This window comes from Mchenga conophoros, linkage group LG14, assembly GCF_057382185.1.
Source record: "Mchenga conophoros isolate Kocher_MC1m ecotype Shallow Benthic linkage group LG14, M_conophoros_male_GT1.1, whole genome shotgun sequence".
Classification (NCBI taxonomy): Eukaryota; Metazoa; Chordata; class Actinopteri; order Cichliformes; family Cichlidae; genus Mchenga; species Mchenga conophoros.
In genome coordinates, this window is record NC_140539.1 from 35141991 (window position 1) to 35162399 (window position 20409).

The 20409-nt window shown below is 41.3% G+C and overlaps 1 protein-coding gene across 1 annotated transcript in view; it reads left to right on the forward strand.

The window, feature by feature from the left end:
- Positions 1-12982, forward strand: part of gpr4 (G protein-coupled receptor 4) — a 52600-nt gene extending 39618 nt beyond the window's left edge. Inside the window, exons 2-4 of the mRNA XM_085244173.1 lie at positions 6824-7519; positions 8701-8965; positions 9620-12982. Of these exons, the coding sequence (XP_085100299.1) occupies positions 7385-7519; positions 8701-8965; positions 9620-10335 (1116 nt within the window). The 5' untranslated portion in view covers positions 6824-7384 and the 3' untranslated portion in view covers positions 10336-12982. The remainder of the gene's footprint in view (positions 1-6823; positions 7520-8700; positions 8966-9619) is intronic.
- Positions 12983-20409: the final 7427 nt, after the last annotated feature.

Consider the following 20409-nt stretch of genomic DNA (forward strand, 5'->3'; position numbering starts at 1 on the left):
GCTTTTGTTTAAGTTAAACAAGCCCATGTAAACTGGGAGCTCAGCCTTTACACTTAACTCCTATTCGAGTTATTGTTGCTTAACTATCAGCGCAGAGCAGTTATTTTCTGACCATTATTTTCTGACCTCTGGCATCAACACAGCATTCTTGCCCAGAAAACCACCGCTCACTGAATATTTTCCCCCTTTTCAGGCCAATCTCTGCAAATCCTACAGATGATCCCAGTGGCAAATCCCAGTAGATCAGCATTTTCTGAACCCTGTCTGACACTGGCAACCATGCCATCTTCAATGGGATTTTTGTGCAATTCATTGCTCACAATTTGTTGCATCCATTGCACAAGACGAGTGAAGAAAAGAGTGTAGGCAGGGTGGAGATAAGTGTCAGGGGTGATTTGTGACAGAAGGATCAGAAGGAGTGCTCGGGTTGAGTGGCTTGGAGACAAAGTTAGAGATTCGAGGTTGAAATGGAGGGAGGGATAGTGGATATACTGAAGGAAGGATGTTGAAGATGGAACTGAGAAGGTGGAAAACAGGAAGACCTCACAGAGGTTCATGGATGTAATGAAGGAGGACATGTAGAAGTTGCTAGGGGTACTGTGAAAGAAGATGTTAGATGTACGCATCCCCTTTCTTCATTGCAACAACATGGAATATATTTCTTGTGTTGTAAGAGACCATCTCATCGGACCTCTATTGTACTTGGGAACAACGTCAGCGTTGCCCTTTTACATAGTCCGGCTTCTGCCCTCATACTGCAATCAGCTTTGAGCAAGGAGATAACGCCACTGTTTCAACTGCGTTTGCTGGGCAACCATTGCACCACTGTGTTGCCTCCACGCTTGCATGCTATCAGTTTTTTAATCACATTGGTCGCTGATTGTGCAAGGTTTTTAAATGTTATCACCAAATGTGTATTAGTGAAACACTGTGAAAGTTGAATCATGCATCCCACATTTTGTGAACATTGCAAACAAAGAGGGACTCGCTCATTAAAACCATCCACGCACTATTAACGTTCAGGACCTATTCGAACATTTATGTTGACACTGTAAATTATGACATGAGCAGCAGCAATAGGACAATTAACTAGTTCAAAATCTTAAATCTAAAAGAATAAAACAGTGTTTGTCAATACGCTCTGTTGGTTAATGCAATATGTTCACAGTGACTGGAGATGAGTGTTGACTTTGCATCAGAAAGAAGAACTTCTGACTGCTGACAGGTGGCTTAAATGTGTGCATACATTTCTCAGAAAGCACATGCATGTGCATCACTCACATGGAAATGAAGCATGATAAATATCTGCAGCTGATATTACAAACCATAGTTGTGGTGACTGAGTGGAGAAAGATAACAGAACGGAGACGTGCTGGAAAATAAGCCCATGTCACTCTGGTTTATTTTACTTCTGTAAATAAGGACTGACAGCATGTCCGTGAGCAAGACTTGATCCTCCAGTTACTCCACTGTGGCTGCTGGACAGTCTTTATGTTACATTAACTTAGTTTCTTACCCTTTGATTCCATAGTTTGATTTGAGTACTAACCCTGCGCTCTGTGATGGGAGTTTAAGACGTGAAGGTTTTGTCACTGACATGTGGCTCTGCTGTTATCTAATGAGGAAGTGAAGTCTTTCATCTGTGCTCAGTGGGGACAGATGTGATCACAGTCCTTTGATTGTCGAGTGCTGTGAACACAGCTGTGAAAGAGAGTCTTCAAGACAACGGCTCAGTGGGATCGCATCTAAACTGTCTTTCATATTATAAATATTCATCTTCAGGAATGCAAGGTAAAAAGTCTTTTAGTGTTGATGTTTTCTTTCTTCTTCATTTACACTTTTGCATTTCTTCTTGACTTTTTTCTTTTCTTTTTTGCACCCCCCAAACCTCTTCGTTTGTATTTCCTTCCTTTCTCGTCTTGCTTCTTTCCTCCTCATGTTTCTTTCCATTTATTGAAAATAAAAAAAACCCCTCCCAGCTGGACAGGAGAGTCTTAGAGATTCTTTATTTATAATTAGACATCTAATATAATCACTGCAGGGCTTTGCTCTTCTATTGTAAGCCTGACACAATAGAATTTTAATAATTATCCAATACAGGTGTCCATTCCTATTCCCAGGGTGTCAAATATTGCCATTTTGTCACAGATACTGTATCTCACAGATATGCACAAGATGCCCTTCGGCACTGTTGCTGTAGGAGAAGTGTCATAGTGTTTCATCGAGACCCTTTGAGGTTAGATTTTAACACACCGGGAAATCTCAACAGTTGATAAAGTGCAATATATTTTCCTATCACTAGCTAAGAAGGTGAAAGGAAACAGCAATTAAAAGTCAAACTAACAGAACAAAGGGAGGCTCTCAAACAGGATGTTCTTCTAGTTGACAGTCTGGTAATTTATGCCACTTCCACCTTTCCTGCCTCCGTATGTCACTCGAGTGTTTGCTTTCTGGAATAGTACCATCACATCACCTTGTACATATTTCCGTGACACCAGCAGCTTCTGACCAAATGGTGCAATTTGCCAAAGAACGTAAAAACGGAATTACCTACGGAGGCCACAAAAGGTCACACATTTAGCTAATGCAAATGACCCGTCTACATACCTCGCGAGTTTACTGTTGTCATGGTAACGGCCGTGTATGTACCACCCGATGCTAATGCTAACTCTGCCATGGAGGAGCTGCACAAGACAATAAGCAACCAGCAGAACTCCCATCCAAACGCAGTGCACATTATAGCTGGGGACTTCAACCATGCTGATTTAAGGTCAGTATTCCCCAGATTTGAACAGCATATTAAATGTGCAACGAGGGGGAAAAACACATTGGATAAAGCCTACAGCAACATCCAAAAAGGCTACAGAGCAACCCCTCTACCACATCTAGGTTTGTCAGACCACATGTCCATGCTGTTGATCCCTGCATACACTCCCATTAGGAGAAGAGCCCCCCCAGTCACAAAAACTGTGAAAACCTGGCCAGAAGGTGCATCACATCAGCTGCAGGACTGTTTTGAAAACACGGACTGGAGCGTGTTCGAACATCAGGACCTTGAAGAGCACACAACATCAGTGCTCTCATATATTAACTTCTGTGTCAACAGTGTCACTGTGGACAAACGTCTCCGGGTGTATTCCAACCAGAAACCCTGGATGACTAAAGAGGTCCAGGTCCTGCTGAAGCAACGTGACGCCGCTTTTAGATCCGGTGATGGTATGCAGTACAGTGCAGCCAGATCTCAGTTGAAAAGAGGCATCAGAGAGGCCAAGGCAGCGTACAAGAGAAGGATCGAAGACCACTTCACCACCAACAACTCACGACAGGTATGGCAGGGAGTTCAGCACTTAACCAACTACAAACCTGGCAATACCACGTTGACTGAGGGTAACGCGGAGCTTGCAGAGGAGCTGAACCACTTCTTCGCACGCTTTGAGGTGAAGGGACCAGAGGCAGCAGCAGCAAAAACATCGGACAGCAGCAGCCCAAGCCTCATAGTGCAGGAATATGAGGTGAGGCGCACACTGAGGGCAGTGAACCCCAGGAAGGCCACCGGACCAGATGGGGTAACCGCAAAGGTCCTAAAAGAGTGTGCAGACCAGCTGGCTGGGGTCTTCACTAAGATCTTCAACACTTCACTGTCCCAGTCCTGCATCCCGCCGTGCCTAAAGTCAGCCACAATTGTCCCACTGCCAAAGCGTACTAACATTAGCAGCCTCAACGACTACCGACCAGTTGCTCTAACACCTGTTATAATGAAGTGCTTTGAGAAACTGGTCCGACGTCACATCATGTCCTGCCTGCCACCCACACTCGACCCGCTCCAGTTTGCATACAGAGCTAACAGATCAACTGAAGATGCCATTGCTACAACGCTCCACACCACCATCTCTCACCTGGAAGTGCAGGGCCGTTACGCCAGGCTGCTCTTTGTTGACTTTAGCTCTGCTTTCAATACGATACTCCCGGACAGACTAATAGATAAACTGCTGGAAATTGGACTTCCTTCCACCACCTGCCGCTGGATCAGAGACTTCCTCTCAGACCGTGTACAGAGAGTTAGAGTGGGGCCTCATCTTTCCTCAGCCCTCAGCCTCAACACCGGCTCTCCACAAGGCTGTGTACTGAGTCCCCTACTGTACACTCTGTACACACATGACTGTGTTAGTTCCCACCCAGACAACACAGTCATCAAGTTTGCAGATGATACCACCGTGGTGGGGCTCATCTCAGGGGGAGATGAGACTGCATACAGAGCTGAAGTTCAGAGGCTGTCAGATTGGTGTGCAGACAACAACCTGGACCTCAATACCACCAAAACAAAAGAACTGGTAGTTGACTTCAGAAGGAGGAAGTCCGAGCTGCAGCCTGTCAGCATCAACGGGGAGTGCGTGGAAAGGGTCTCCAGTTTCAAGTTTCTGGGTGTGCACATAGACACAGACCTCCAATGGAGCTCTAACACCTCTGCGGTCTTAAAGAAGGCCCAACAGCGTCTCCACTTTCTGAGAATCCTCAGAAAAATGGACCTGAAGAAGGAGCTGCTGACCGTCTTCTACCGCTGCTCCATTGAAAGTGTGCTGACATATTGCATCGGTGTGTGGTTCTCCAGCTGCACCACAGCACACAGAAAGGCACTCCAGAGGGTCATCAACATGGCCCAAAAAATCATTGGACATCCTCTTCCCTCCCTGAAGGACCTGTACAGCACTCGCTGTCTCAAGAGGGCACGCAGCATCCTACGGGACTGCACACACCCAGGACACCGGGTGTTTAAGCTGCTGCCGTCTGGCAGGAGGTTCAGGCTGCTGAGGTCCCGAACAAATAGACTCAAGGACAGCTTTTACAACAGGGCAATAGCCCTGATCAATGTAAATAGCTGACCTGACTGGATACCTCCCTGGACTTTTTAGGGGGAGGTAACAATGTTTAAAACGATAACAATAATATTTATATTTATAACAAGGTGCAATAATAATTAATGTGCAATAATAACAGTGTGCAATACACATACACTTATTCTTCTTTTTTATACTAAGTTAATATACTGTGTTGTGTTGTTTGTTACGTTGTGATGTGTCATATCGTGTCGTGTTGTGTTATATGTAGTGCCGACGTAGGACAGTTTTTCCAATTTCATTGTACTACTGTACTATGTATGACTGTGCAATGACAATAAAGAGTTATCTTATCTTATCTTATCTTATCAAAGTACAGTGGGTGTGCTCACAGCTAGGAATGAACCAAAAAATGTGTTGCATAACTGGCACATCAGCTCCTCTTCCTGTATCACCTATAGCTCATTTCCTTAAAATGCCAAGCTTTGTCTTTCACCGGGGTTACAGGGGTTAGTTTCTCTCTTATGGAATTAACAAAAATAGCAGAAAATATTAAAAACGAGCAGAAACATGAAACATTCATCTATCAGCTGACACACCTTTGACATTTTAGAACATAAAAAATGACAATTTACCACAAGAGTGATGAGTAATTATCTCTGCAACGAACGTGTGTGTTTGACAACAGATTAGGGCAGAGCTGTGGCCCAGTTGTGGTCACCTTATCAAAATCAATGTTTCCTAAACATAGCTTTTTTTAATCGTGTCACTGTGGAAATGTCCTAGCATAGCACTCTCCTGTGTTTGTATATATGACAGTAGCTGTCAGCTCAGTCCAGAATCATTGATCACTGAACTGGCATCTCTGAGGCCTCTTCCTGGATTTGCAACCGGGAAGTAAGCTCACTTGTTCAGCATGTCTGCCAGTTGCAGTCTCCCCTAATTATGAAGTATGGCATCATTTTTCAACACTGCTACCTCAGTAATGTTGAGGGATTTTTCAGCTGAAGTTCTGCGGTCTGGTCTCTTTCAGTACTGACTAATAGATTTCCATAAAATTTTCTGCGTATTTCCCCAAGTAAGAGTTTTGCACCAAACATTGAATTTGCTTCCTTTGGATCCTTTGGAGCAGTGTGGTTCATAATGTTCAAAAATATATTTGATTAAAAAAATACATCAAAGTTATCCAATACGTGAAATATAGAAATTAAAGAGGTAATCAGCTTCTCGTCCTGCTCCTTCTGTCATTGTATGTGTTTGGGTGAAAATTCTGTCTCTCTCTGACTTTATGTTTGCATGTTATGCAAAAGCTTTGTGATTTACGGTTTGTCAGCATGTGCTGTGTTATTGTGCTGGGTAGTAGAGATTGACTGTTTCACATGCTTTGTCTTTTCTTGCACACACTTTTCTGAATGTTTGGAGCAGCAAAATTCAATATATTAGTAGACAAGTGCTTGTTGTGTTATATGAAGGGTGTGTTCATTCCACGCAGTTTTGAGTGGTCTGTTTTCACCAGGAGAAGGATCCCATTCAGTTCAAATATCCAAAGCAAATACCTGAAAATGCTTGTTGGAGTTTTCAGTTATTGCACATTAAAAATCTATGTAAAAGGCAAATAGATGCAAGACAAGACAGAATAAACTGTCTTTTGACCAGTACAACTCTGGGGAATGTAAATTTCTGCAAAATTATTTTAAATATTTTAAGTTTTAGTCACAGTTATTCCAAATTCATGCTTTCCCAAAATCCCCCAAATACCAAAACTGTCATCAAAATAGATATAAATGGTCCAAAAGATAAGACAGTACTGTAAGATGTACCACTTGTTTAAATGGCCTTGGATAAATGTTGGATAAATAGACCCCTATAAGTTTTTTTTATATAGTTCTGTTTCAGTATTTATATTATTATGCAAAAACAAATAAAAAAAAACATTTTCTAATTACAAATTATCTTAACTTATTGCTCTCTCTTTCTCTTTCTTGCAGATTTTCAGAACTTGCGAATAAACAGGTCCAGTCCACCGAAGCTGTGTAAAGTCATTCCTGCCTCACCGGCAGCATCTCTGAGGGGTTTTGTATGTCATCAGGACCTTGAGACACAACGGCACACACAAAGTGATGCTCAGGCTCATCGCTCTCACGGTAGACCTGGCAGACCTCTAATCTCTAAAAGATTGATGAGGTCTTCTCCAGGCTCAGGAAGCCTGGCATGGCACTGATAAGGCAGCTTTCATTTCACCACATCATATAGCTCACTCCTTCCCTTCTTCACCTCTTATACTGGAGGACAAAGGCCGGCCTGGAAGCGTGAAAGAGGATTATAACATGTCAAGTCAAGAGGACAGTGGTTTAAGAATAGGAGAGATTCCCTGGAAATAACACGTATGTTTTCCTCCATTGCCTCGTGTGGGACTGCTGAGCAGGACGTCAGAGTCATCATGTCACTGTCAAACTGCTGGAGCTGGAACATAGTGAAACTACAGAAGGGGAAAATGCAAAGCTGAGAGTAGCTGAACACACTTCGCACACCTGCAGATAGTCTGATACATGACAATGTGCAACATCACCTTCTGTAATGTGGATAGTAAGGTGGACCAGTTCTTTCAGCCCACACTCTACATCATAGTCATCGTTCTTGGGCTGCCGACTAACTGCATGGCCCTGTGGGCCGCCTACATGCAGGTGAGAGACACATACCCACAGTTTTCCACCTCCAATGGCCTCAAATGTATCAGACTATCAGACAGTGGTTTCCAAATTGGGGTTAGAACCTGCCACTTTGATTTCACGAGACATTTTGGGAACAAATAGGTCTTATTTTGGGTCTTTTTTGTCTTCCAAGGAAATCTCCCTGCTAATCTTTCTGTTTATTCCCAAAGTGCATAGTAAAACAATCCAAGTGTTCATCCACTTTAGATGTCTGGCATACGTATAAGTCATTCAAATATCTTTTTTTTTTTCTAGCCATAGTTCTTGGATTATGACAAATCCAGTAAGAAGAATCATCACAAAATCAAACTCTGGTGGTTTCTGGGGTTCCCTTTGTAGAAATCCAGAAACATTCCTATGACTGCACTAAAAACAAAACAGTTCACAAAAAGCAACACAGCACTGAGTGTAACTAAGGGTAACACACAATTGTGGTTAATGACGCTTGTCAATTACGTCGCATGTTCAACGTTGCCTGCCAGATACGGTCAAAAGAGCCTTTGGGATATTTTCTCACCAGCATCAAACTTGTACTGCGTTTCCCACAGACTGTCAGTTTGCTTTGGCAGCAAGAGGAAGGATTGTTAATGACTTTTATTCATAAAGCTCAGCAACTCGTGTTTTTCAGAAAGAGCCATCATTAAAGTAAGCAACATTTCATGTTACATTATTTGTCTTTCATGTCAGCATCAGGGCACATTTTTACGGTTCAGATGACCATAGGAGTGCTGGGTCAGGTGCATTATGGTCATTGTTGCTACCACGCTTTGCAGCATTAACCAGATCACCGGCTTCAATAATGATAGTACTCAAACTGAATACCAGTTATACCTAAATACTTTGTATATGCAGTAATTCAGTGTTCAGCCAAAAACATTTTCTAAGGCATGTGTGAGCCAGACGTTCATTGCACAACACTAAAGGTAACAAAGGGCAAATATTCAGACCAAACACAATCAGCCTTTCAAATCTCCTGTGTTTTGACTTCCAGGAATCCAAATCATTTGCAGCTGAGGCAAATATGCATCGCACCTTGTTTGCATTCTCTGATCTGTTGGAGAGATTGCATGCAACGGATAGCTGGCTCACCAATTTTAAGCAAACATGTTAGTCTTGTTCAGATTTGAATCTTCACCTTCTCCCCTTTGCACCAGGTACGCCAACGCAATGAGCTTGGCATCTACCTGATTAACCTGTCGGTGGCTGACCTCCTCTACATTGCCACTCTTCCTCTTTGGATCGACTATTTCCTTCATCACGATAACTGGATCCACGGTCAGGAGAGCTGCAAGCTATTTGGCTTCATCTTCTATACTAATATCTATGTCAGCATCGCGTTCCTGTGCTGCATATCACTGGACAGGTACCTGGCTGTGGCATACCCTCTGCGCTTTGTGAAAGTTCGACGAATCAAAACAGGTTTGTATGCAACATAAACTTGATCCCTGTGAAGGGAAGAATCTAAAAACATGTTGCACTAAGAAAACTTGGACCTCTTTACACGTGTTCTGCGAGTTTTTCATTTTAAGTCCAATCAAGTCATCTTCCCATTCACCTCTGGACCACTTCCAGCTGTTTTTAGATCACTCCAAGGATGCCTCTCTCATGTGTTTGTGACAATTAATTTGTCCCCATGATCCAAACTGGCTGTATGCATGTATATATGAGTGTGAATGGTTGTCTGCTTTTCTGTCAGCCCTGCGGTAAACTGCTGAAATGTCCAGGGTGTGGTGTGCTTCTCGCCCTGTGAGAGTGGGGATAGACTAAATGGATGGATAGATGGATGGATGGCTCAGACTTACTGTAATGGCTTGTGGTGTTTGAGGGAGAACAATCAGTGGTTCATACACTATACACACTGAGGTTTTATGCGTTCCTATAATTTGTCTGTGTTACAAGAATTACATTCAAGAAATGGACAAGATCCAGCACATATTGCAATGCTCAAATTCAATAAATAAGGGAATTGGACGTCCACAGAGTGACCAAAATGTACATGAGATATAGAAATGGAAGTTATCAAGGTATTTAATGTTTGCTCTCTTTGTCTTTCCTCTCCTCTGCTTCCTGCAGCTATCCTCGTCAGCACCATTGTGTGGATCATTGAGATTGTAGCAAACTCTGCTCCTCTCTTCCATGATGAGCTCTTCCAGGACCGGTTCAATCACACCTTCTGCTTTGAGAAATATCCAATGCAGGACTGGGTAGCAGGCATGAACCTCTACAGGTCATTTCTTGGCTTCCTTGCTCCGTGGACGGCAATGCTGGTCGCCTACCGAGGGATCCTTGCAGCAGTGCGTTGCAATGTCTCAACAGAGCGCCAGGAAAAGGCCAAAATTCAGCGGTTAGCTTTGAGTTTGATTCTCATTGTTTTGTTCTGCTTTGGACCATATCATATCCTCCTCCTGGTGCGGAGTGTCATGTTTTTACAGAAGCCATGTGACTGCAGCTCAGAGGAAACCTTGTTTGCAGCATACCATGTATCGTTGGCATTGACCAGCCTGAACTGCGTAGCTGACCCTATTTTGTACTGTTTCGTTAACGAGGGAGCTAGGAATGATGTCGGCCGAGCCCTGTCGGCTTTACTGTCAGTGGCCTGCAACAGGCGGCCCTCTTCTTCGCCTTCACATGCTGACATTCTCAATGCTGGTTCAGTAACCATGGACACACCGCTGTCAACAAAGAAGCAGCCTTGTGTGTATGCGGATCCAGGCAAGACCAACAACTACAAGACGGAACTGGTGGCTCTGAAGGAGGAGTGTCTACAGATGACCATCCTCAGGAAATAACTTAACTAGTTGGAACAAGTAGTAGCAGGTCCAAACTGATCAGCTCAGTGAGAGGCCGGCAGCTCCTAACAGTTCCAGGGTCTCATTTCTGACGGCCTAACGGGCTGAAATCAGATGCAACCAGTGGCTGCGGATGCACAGGGTTCAGTCAGTAGGTGACATATCAAAACGGCAGAATAAGGATGGGATAAATGAAATAACAAAACACAGGGTCTGTGGTCATGTGAACAGACATGTGGGAGGATGAAATGCTTACGCAGCAAAACACAAAATTGTTAGGTGAATGAAAGATAGTCAAACCACTGGTTAGATTCTCACCACTGGTGATGCAAAAAGTAAAGTGTAGTCTGAGAGTGAAACCTGAGGACAGATCATGCTGTCAATTTTGTCTGCTAACAAAAACCTTTGGACATTACATAAAAAACCCGTTAACACATCAGGCTCAGACAGAAAGGTCGCGAAGCTCAGTTCTGTCTCATGGATTGAATGTTTTGTATTTAGAGCTGCAGTTTAACAGCCTCCACACAGCTACAGTGCATGCAGATGTTAGCATGCTAATGTCCTATTCTGCCCTAGCAATCTGGCTATGGTCATCATGAAGTATCATCATGATAATGTGAAGTGTCTGATCAGAAGAAACTTTGGGCTGCTGAGTCAGGGGATCTCAAGCATCTGCAGGATTCAGCCACAGCAGACTTTTGCATTGGCCAATCTGGCCAGCAAATCGTTTTTGTCTTCAGTCTGAACCAAAGTGCAAGAAACACAAGCTGACAAATCTGATGTCTGTGGGCGGTGTGGCTAATAAGGATTTTATCAACAAAATTTGATGACTTGGATTTTTGGACAATTTTTCCAGCGTGCCAGGAATCATTCACAAAGATACCGTTGAATATTTTTGAGAAATCCTCGAACAGACCACGCTCTGCATGGCTGAGTCCTATTAGTGGTCGAAACTCAAATGCACTTAAGAATATATCCCCACTTTGGGATATATAGAAGAAGCAGGATGGCGATTAAAAGGACAGAGGATTAATGGTCTCTTGAAAATGTCTTTATTATGGTGTTCAATTTTTAAAGGAATTTTTAAAAAGCCTTATGAAGTACCTCAGCTTGTAAACTGTGATGGCAAGAAGGCTTACAGTAGAGTTGTTGTATACCATGAGCCATGTTTTCTATTTTATTTTTTACAACACACAGCAAATAAACCTCCCTCCAGCGGGATATCAAAAAGAAATCTTAAAAGCCTTCAGATAAGTTTGAAAGTTTATTATTTTCCATTATTTTATGTTGTGGAGCTGAAGATCAGTGTCATACTTCAGACAAATGTATGTGTATGCAATTAACAGTAGCTACTGGAATATGTGAGCATACATACCGCTAAATGAAAAATGTATTGCTTAAAAAATAATCAATGAATTCAAGCTGCACACTTGGGCTAAAGAGTGCACACAGTTGACCAACAGTGATAACGTTTACATTGCAGTTACAGACAGGCCTTCTGGCTTAAACTATCCAGACTAATCTAATTTATATGTAGTACAAACTTTCAGATGAGTTTTTCCTCCATTTGCATGTGCACCACTGCACAGCACTCATAATTAATCCTCGGCTTCCCTAAAATGGAAAGAAAATGTGCATTCGGCTTTGATTGAAGTGACATCCCTGGCTGCTAATAACCTTTGTTATATTAGTGAAACAGATTAATAGATTTTTTATTTTCTTTATTTTGAAAGGCTTGATAAGGAAATCCTTCAGTAGCTATAACTATTAAACCACTTTCAGAAGAACCAGTAGCAGGTTAAGGTTGAATTTAAATAGGAAATTGACTGTTATTGATGATTTATTTAAAATTAAAATATTAAAAATATATATACTTGACGCTGATTGTTTTAAATGTAAATATGGCTGACAATTTCTTAAATTTTTTTAATGATAAGCTTGGTCATATAAAGTAATTGCTACTGAAACCAGTGATGCACAAGCCCCGTATTAGGATGGATGTTGGTTCAATCCCGACTTTAAAAGATCACGCCAATCTACGTGTTTAGGAAAAAAGTTCACTTCAGTTGTCAGACTGATCTATAAATTTTATTTCAGTTTGGATTTGTTTACATCATACGATGCCCTGCTGGATGTTTAGAGACAAAGCAATGTGAATTTTCTGACGTGCGGTATTGCGGCTCAGATTATTCCAGTGCAATCAAATTATTTTGTGGATTCAGGTATCATGTTGCTGTTCCACATGCAGTATGGGACATATTTCGGAAAACATGTTTATGTTGTGCTGGCATGAAATCATTGCTAAATTCAGTGGAATAATGTAAAGTATCTGGACAAGTTCAGCTTGTTAATGTTGCCCTAAGTGTTGTCCTATGTGCCACTGGTTTTAATGTATCTATGTGTCAGTCCAAAGCAGGAGGTGCCAGGCTTCAAAATGTGTATTTGTTCAATAACAGTGTCAGTGAGAAATAAATTATGCATATAAAAAACTGCATCTTCCAGCGTGCATTTGTTTTGCACTTGCAAGCTAAAGCTGAAGCAGCTTTCTCGTGCTGGTGGCTTTTGAAATGGAAATTATTTAAGGGAAACAAGTCTATGCTTATCAGCATATTCTAATCTTTTCTTTCTTCTCTTTTAATGTCTTTTTTTCCTCCTGTTTTATCACAAGAATTAAACTGTTGACATTGTGATACAATTGGTAAAGAAAGGTCAAGCATTGAGGCCCAAAGGAAGTGGCTAAAAGGTAAAATTACTACTCAAAAGTAAATACCCAGTTGAGACACTACAACCTCTCACTTCACTTTTCTTTTAACACTATTTACTGTAGACAAACCTACACAGAAGGATTGATGTCATGAGATACAAATAAAGTGTATAGTCTGACTATTGTATTTACAGTTTTTTACAGACGCTAGGACACATTTCTCAATACTTAGGTCACGTTTGCAAAACTCCTCACACAGTGAGCGCAACAGAAGTCTATGTGGGCTAAACTGAGGATCAGTTATCATTGTTTTGGCACAAAATACATTCAATGACTACATCTCTCAAATTTCATGAATTATCTTCTCACTCAGACACAACAACTGCCAAAAATCTTTGTACGTACAGGACATTTTGCATGTGCTTACATACTGTTTTCAAAACTGTTAAACTTATGGCCAAAACAATAACACAATGCAAAACTTAAAAAGACAGCAAAATCCAACAGCAATATTTTATTGAAACATATTTTACAGTTTTTTCTGATTGCTTAAGCACATTTTTTGTAACTATTGGCTAATTTTGCAAAACTCTTCACACAAATAAGAAAACCTGTCACCCAATCATCAAAACATTGTAGTTCTCTTGCAAAAGCAAACACAGCTGGATTAACTCTTCACACCTTCGTAAAAATGGTGTTTCCGTATCAAACAGTACACACAAGCCATCATCTACTAAGCACACAATGCGCCAACTGCACACTGATGGTATGAATACAAAACACATCTGGCCTTTGCTTTCTCTGTGCACAAGGTAGGCTATGTCAGTTTGAGCTCATACTTCTGTCATAGATCCATAAGCATAGAGGGATCCAAACTTCAAGTACTGGTGTTTATTCAAACACATCAAAACAAACACAAGTGTTTATTTCCAAGTATAGGATTATTTGCAATCGCCATAATGACTATATGGGTTACTTGGTCTGCAGTGAACATGCTTCCTCTGCCCCAGCATCTGGTCATCTAGCAATTCTGTAAAGTAACAATTTCAGTATTTTTACATCAATGGTATTGGTGTGTTTCTCATTGGCATATGGCGGTGATACAAATCTTTGTGCGAAGTGACTGTACTAACCGATTCTCATTTCAAGATGTCCCTATGGTACTTGCTACAGTGTAGCGGCTCGAGTTAGGCTGGACCCGTTGGCCAGCTACCCTCAGGGTCATTCCACGGTTGATTACATGGTCCACTATTGTAGCTCTGATGTCATCAGCAATTCTATTTCTTACTCTTCCTACCCTTCCTCTCCCCCCTCCTCATCTTCCTCTCCCCCTTCCTCGTCTTCCTCTTGCTCCTCCTTGTCCTTGTCGTCCTCTTCATCCTACTTCTTCACCTCCACGTCCTCTTCCTCGGCCTCCTCTACTTCTCACTCTTTCTGCTCCCTCCATTGTACTCCGCACACACAGCTTACCTGTATTATAGTGCTTAGGCTGATTGCAAAGTGAACTGATTATCTAAAAAAGTTTTCACATGTGAAAGTGTGCCAGACAGTTGGCAAATTAGTGTTAATGATAGCCATACATGTGTATACTTTTGCTAGGAGTGTGTTGGAAATTTGGTAATTGAGTGTTGTGCAGTGAATTGTGCCTACAGTTTTGCAAAGTGTGTGTTACAAAATGGCAAACTGAGTGCAAAGCAGTTTTTGTGCTTTTAGTTTTGCAAACTCAGTGAGTGGTTTTGCTATAAGTCTGAATAGTTTTAGAGATTGTGCTACAGGAATCACAGTTAGGGTTTAAGCATTCAGAAAAAACTGTAAATCTAAAAATGCAGTTTAACCAGCCACAGCTGATTCTCATTGTAGATGAACATCTACACAGGTGTTACTCCTTCAATTTTTCAACTCCTTCAATTCTGGCATGCCAGACAATTCTTTCCTAGGTGTATTGCCCTAGATGACATAAGATTTGATGTGGATGGGAACCTGTGGCCAAATGGAGAAGACCAAGTAGATTAGCATTACTATTGTATGTGTATCAGTGGATGGTGTGTATACAAATTCTTGTATTTTGGGATTACTTAGTGCAAAAAAATAAAAATACATAAACAAATATTAACGAATTCTGCATGATGTCTGATTCATTCCAGTAACATATATTGAAATTATAAACAGAGATGCGTCCTTGTTTTACACAAGAAAACACTGTAATGCTACATGTTGTTAGTGTTTTTTGGGTCATTGTTTTGTGGGTGTCAAAGTGTGTTTGTCGGCTGTCAACCTTTGCTAGTGTTCTGGAAGAATGAGTTTATTTGAGACCTGAATAAAGTGTTTTGGTAGTTGTAGTGCATTTTGAATGTGAAATGAACTGCTTTGCCAAGCTGAAGGTCAGTTAGGAGAATTGTGTGAAGAGTTTTGCAAAAGTGACCTAAGTATTGAGAAATGTGTCCTAGCGTCTGTAAAAAACTGTAATTTAGAAAGACTTCACACAACTGCTTCTGCTGTGCTCTGTGAATTGCTAAGGTACTGGAGAAGAGAGTCAAACCTCAGTTTCAGGAGGAACAATGTGTTTTTGTCCAGCGAACACACAACTCTTTAACTCTTCGAGGATACCTGAGGGTCTGTGAGAGTCACTCTACATGACTCAGGGTGATAGCTGTACATGTGTAACAGTAACAGTGGGATAAACATATCTGCATTTATAAATGGCATAAAAAGGAGGAGTAATGATATATAAATAAATAATTCCAAACCCTACTAATGCTTAATAGTGTGAAATTGTTATACAGTCCTACTGAACCCTCAAAATAAATGCGAAGTTCTGGCAAGTCATTCCTGTGTGTTTTAGGGATTTTTTTTAAATGAGATTTCGACCATAACTTGGCAGCGTTAAAGGAGACAGCTCTACCCAGCAGACCTTTAAAAAATCCAGGTCAAAATTATTTGCCGAGATAAGCAAAACGTCTGCAGTACACAGAACCCTGCAAATGCAGGTAACAGATCACAGAGCAGCAGACAGAGCAAGTCTGGGATCCTGCCAACACAAAGTCACCTTCTTCACTCTTCACATTGTCTTGTTCCAACCTTCCTGTAAAGCTAATGAACAACATCAAGGTCATGCTGTACAACCTCTGTGTGTGTGTGTGTGTGTGTGTGTGTGTGTGTGTGTGTGTCTGCATGCATTTCAATGAGTGTCCTGCGTGTGCTTGCTTTTTTTTTTTAATTTCTGACACTGTGAGATGCGTCCTTCCTACTGTGATGCTTTAGATGCAACCCTATACTTACAGCCTGTCCTCATAAGGATGGACACATTCATAATGTCCTATACAAAACAGGCCAGTCTAAACAAGGAAGTATGAGAAGTGGGGAAAAAAGGCAGATGTATTTGTGTGACATACAAAATGCACATACATATATCTATCTGTCTATCTGCATGCTTCCGTGTGTGTGTGTGTGTGTGTGTGTGTGTGTGTGTGTGTTTACTTTTCATTGGTGTTTTACAGCATTAAGCAAAAGGAAACCGAGCGGTCGCACATGCCTTTATGTTCTTAAGAGGAGAGAAAGGACAGACTCTCTCTCTGAGGGAACATTGTCTCTTGTCCTCTATGCGTCACTAAGTTCCCCTACTAAAGATTTATATATAGAAGCTCACCAGAGGTCACGCTGTCATTACCAGCAGCTCACCTGATGATGAGAGTGATTTATTATCTGATAAGAAACTCCGCTGGGACATAAAGAACAGTTGTGCAGGCTTTTTGCATTCAATATCTATTTCTATAGGCAGATAATATGTAAAAGAGCTTCAAAACAGCCGGAGAGATGAAACTTTTTGTTAAACAAACAATTCTGTGGAAGTTTTAGGCACACAAGGACAGGATGAGCAGTATAACACAACATTAAGATATTCTCTTTTAAGCTGATATAGATATTGATATATACTAATATAGAGCAATTCTGAGTAACAACTTTGCAGCAGATGGGCTACAGCAGCAGAACATCTGACCAGGTGCCACTCCTGCCAGCTCAGAACAGGAAAGTGAGGCTCCAGTTCAACTGTAAAAACATTACCTGATCTCAAGAGTCTCGATTTCTGGTGTGGCATTCAGATGGAAGGGTTGGAATTTGGCATGGATAACATGAAAGCATGAATCCATTCTACCTTGTAGTGACAGTTCAGGCTGGTGGGGGTGATGTCATGATGTGGGGGATACAATCTTGGCACACTTTTTGCCCTCTTAGTACCATTTGAACATTGTTTAAACTCCAGAGACAACCCAGGTATTGTTGCTGACCATGTCCATCCAGCCATCTTCTCACACACCACGTCACAAAGCTCAAATCATGTCAAACTGGTTTCTTCAACATCTCAGTGAAGTCGTAGCAATAAGTTCATTGTGCTCAAACAGCCTCCACATTCACTAGATCTCAGTCCAGCAGCGCACCTTTAGGATATGTTGAAATGATTTGCGTCATGGATGTGCAGCCAACACATCTGCAGCACCTGTGTGATGATATCATGTCAATACAGACCAAAATGTATCCAGCATCTAATCAAATCTAAGGACTAAGGTAGTGCTGAAAGCAAAAGGGCTCCAACCCCAAACTAGCAAGCTGTAACTAAAACTGCCTGGCAGGTGTATATTACCTCTTGAAGCTTACTATAGATATTGAGTTTTTAAATTATTTATTTATTGTTTTATATTATTGAAAAAAGTTTTTCCAGCTTCAGTAGTTCACAGGATTATATAGATATATCCACAGATACCCAAAAGACAGCAAACTTGTAGTCTTCTGTTCTTTAGCATCTAACAACACTTTAAAAAATCCCTCAAAACAAATGGGAGTGAATGTGACATATTCAAACTTTACATGGTAAAACAATAATAAAGGTCAGTGCAGCAGAGGGTCAGTGCAATAGATCCTGTCTATAATAAAAGGTAAAATCACAACACTCACAAAAAAGTATGCATTTAGGTACCTTGCCCTTAAGCAATAATAAAATTGTGCTGCACACATATAATCCTCTTACAACTGTATCTAATGTGACCCAGCATCCTTTTAAGATCCTTGTTATAATCTCATTAACCCATTCAGTTGTATACTATGGAGCCCCTCTGATGACATATGGTCCAAAAAATAAATAAATTGTGGCCACAAAATACTACTTCGTGCCCTCGAAATACTTATTTGTGGCCATGAAATACTATTTTGAGGGCACGAAATAGGTATAACGTGCGCACGAAATGCTAATTTGTGGGCACGAATTGGGTATAACGTGGCAACGAATTACGCATTTGTGGCAACGAAATAGATAACGTGCGCACATCATATTGATACAATTCCTGGACAGTTGCGTAGAGACATGAGCATAAGAGTAGGCTAAACCTATACACCATGGCCAGAGACAGTATGATTGAGTTTTATTTTTTGTCATGGTCTGCGTGGCAGACCGTGGGTGTGTGGGGAAGGAGGACTCAAAATGCGGAACCCTGTGCAATTAATGCAGTGCGTTTATTTACAGTGAAGTAAACAATACACAATAATAAATCCCCGTGCGTTTCCAACTCGTGTCTCCTCCTCAGTGCTCGTGCCCGTGCTCGTGTCTCCGCTCCCGTGAAAGTTGTGCTCGCTGCTCTCCCGTTCCTGCACTCCTGCTGGAAAATCCACAGAGGAAGCCGTTAACACACAACTACAAAGCGACAGACTCGCACTCACTAATTTAGCTGGGAACACTGACGGGTCACTCAACAATCCAGCGTCGAGGAGCTCTCAGCCACACTGTTTTGCAGCTGCTCCGACGAGGCTTGATCGGCGCCAGGTGTGTGTGAGGATCCTTGGGTGTGACCGGTCAGCTGGCAGGGCCACACCCACCAGGCCTGAAGGTGCCTGTCACGACCGCACCCACACACACACACCGACCCACACACACACACACTTGCCAATACACAAACATGGAAGAACACACACACATAATATAATAAGTCCACAACTGTTCAGGGACCCTAGGTCACTCAGACTCAGATCCCTGACAATTTTAGGCTGGGAATGAGCTACAAATGCATTTTGAAAAGCCTGGCACTGAAAGGAACCATTATTACGGAGAAAATTTTAAACAGGATATTGAGAGCCCAGTTGCTTTGCAGACGTAAGTACGACCCGGACGCTGGGATATATTTTATTGTCAGCCAACTGCAAGGGCCTGGGAAGGATCAAATCAAATCAAATCAAATCAAATCACTTTTTATTGTCACATCACATGTGCAGGCACACTGGCACAGCACATGCGAGTGAAATTCTTGTGTGCGAGCCCCACAAGCAACAGAGATGTGCAAACACAACAACACAAACGAGCAAAATACAAGAATGGCCAACCTGAAACTAATAAATATATGTACAATATATAATAGTGTATGCATTTCTGGATGTGTATACTAAATATTTTCCTACGTGTGTGTGTGTGTGTGTGTGTGTGTGTGTGTGTGTGTGTGTGTGTGTATACACATTTTTACAAATTAAATAGTAAAAAAATAAAATAAAATAATAATAATAATAATAAAATATATAAAATATACAGAGTTGAATATGTGCAAAACAAGTGGCATTTATATACAGTGTGGAGTGCATAATGTTGAAATACAGTGTGGAGTGCATAATGTTGGATCACGGTTATTGGTGAAGTGTTTCGTGCCCACAAATTAGCATTTCGTGCGCACGTTATACCTATTTCGTGTCCACGAAGTAGTATTTTGTGGCCACAATTTATTTATTTTTGGACCATGTCATCAGAGGGGCTCCGTACTTCCATCCTGGCAGAGGACAAAGAGCCTGGACAAATATACAGAACAGTTAAAAAAAACAGCTAAAACTCCCACTGCACATAGATGCTGACCATGTATTGTGAGTCTAATACAATGACCCCAATTTCAGACTGACAAAAAATGCATTTTTCAAAGGTTATTGCATGTTTGGTGATGCATTCAGGGTCTCGTGGGCTTATGAAAATCCTTTTATCTATAAAAGACCATGTTAACCTTCAGTACTTATGCTTACATGTTTAAATAAAGACGCCCGTGCTTGTGATCACATGATCACCTTCTTCTTATTGTTGTAGGTATTTATGTGTTTACTTATGTTTGTGTTCTGTCTACACTGTAGCCAATGATGTTTGTAATTTTCATATTTTTGCTGCTTTGCTGAAGCAAAGACGATCGAACTGCTTTGCATTTAAAAATATAATATACCGTAACATTTTACATGATGCTTTAGTTTACTTTCATTTTTTAGCATGTAAAATTGATATTGTTAAAATGGATATAAAAAAGGGATCTATGCCAAATGCACTCATTTAAAAAAATCTGAAATTTGTGAGCAGGTAA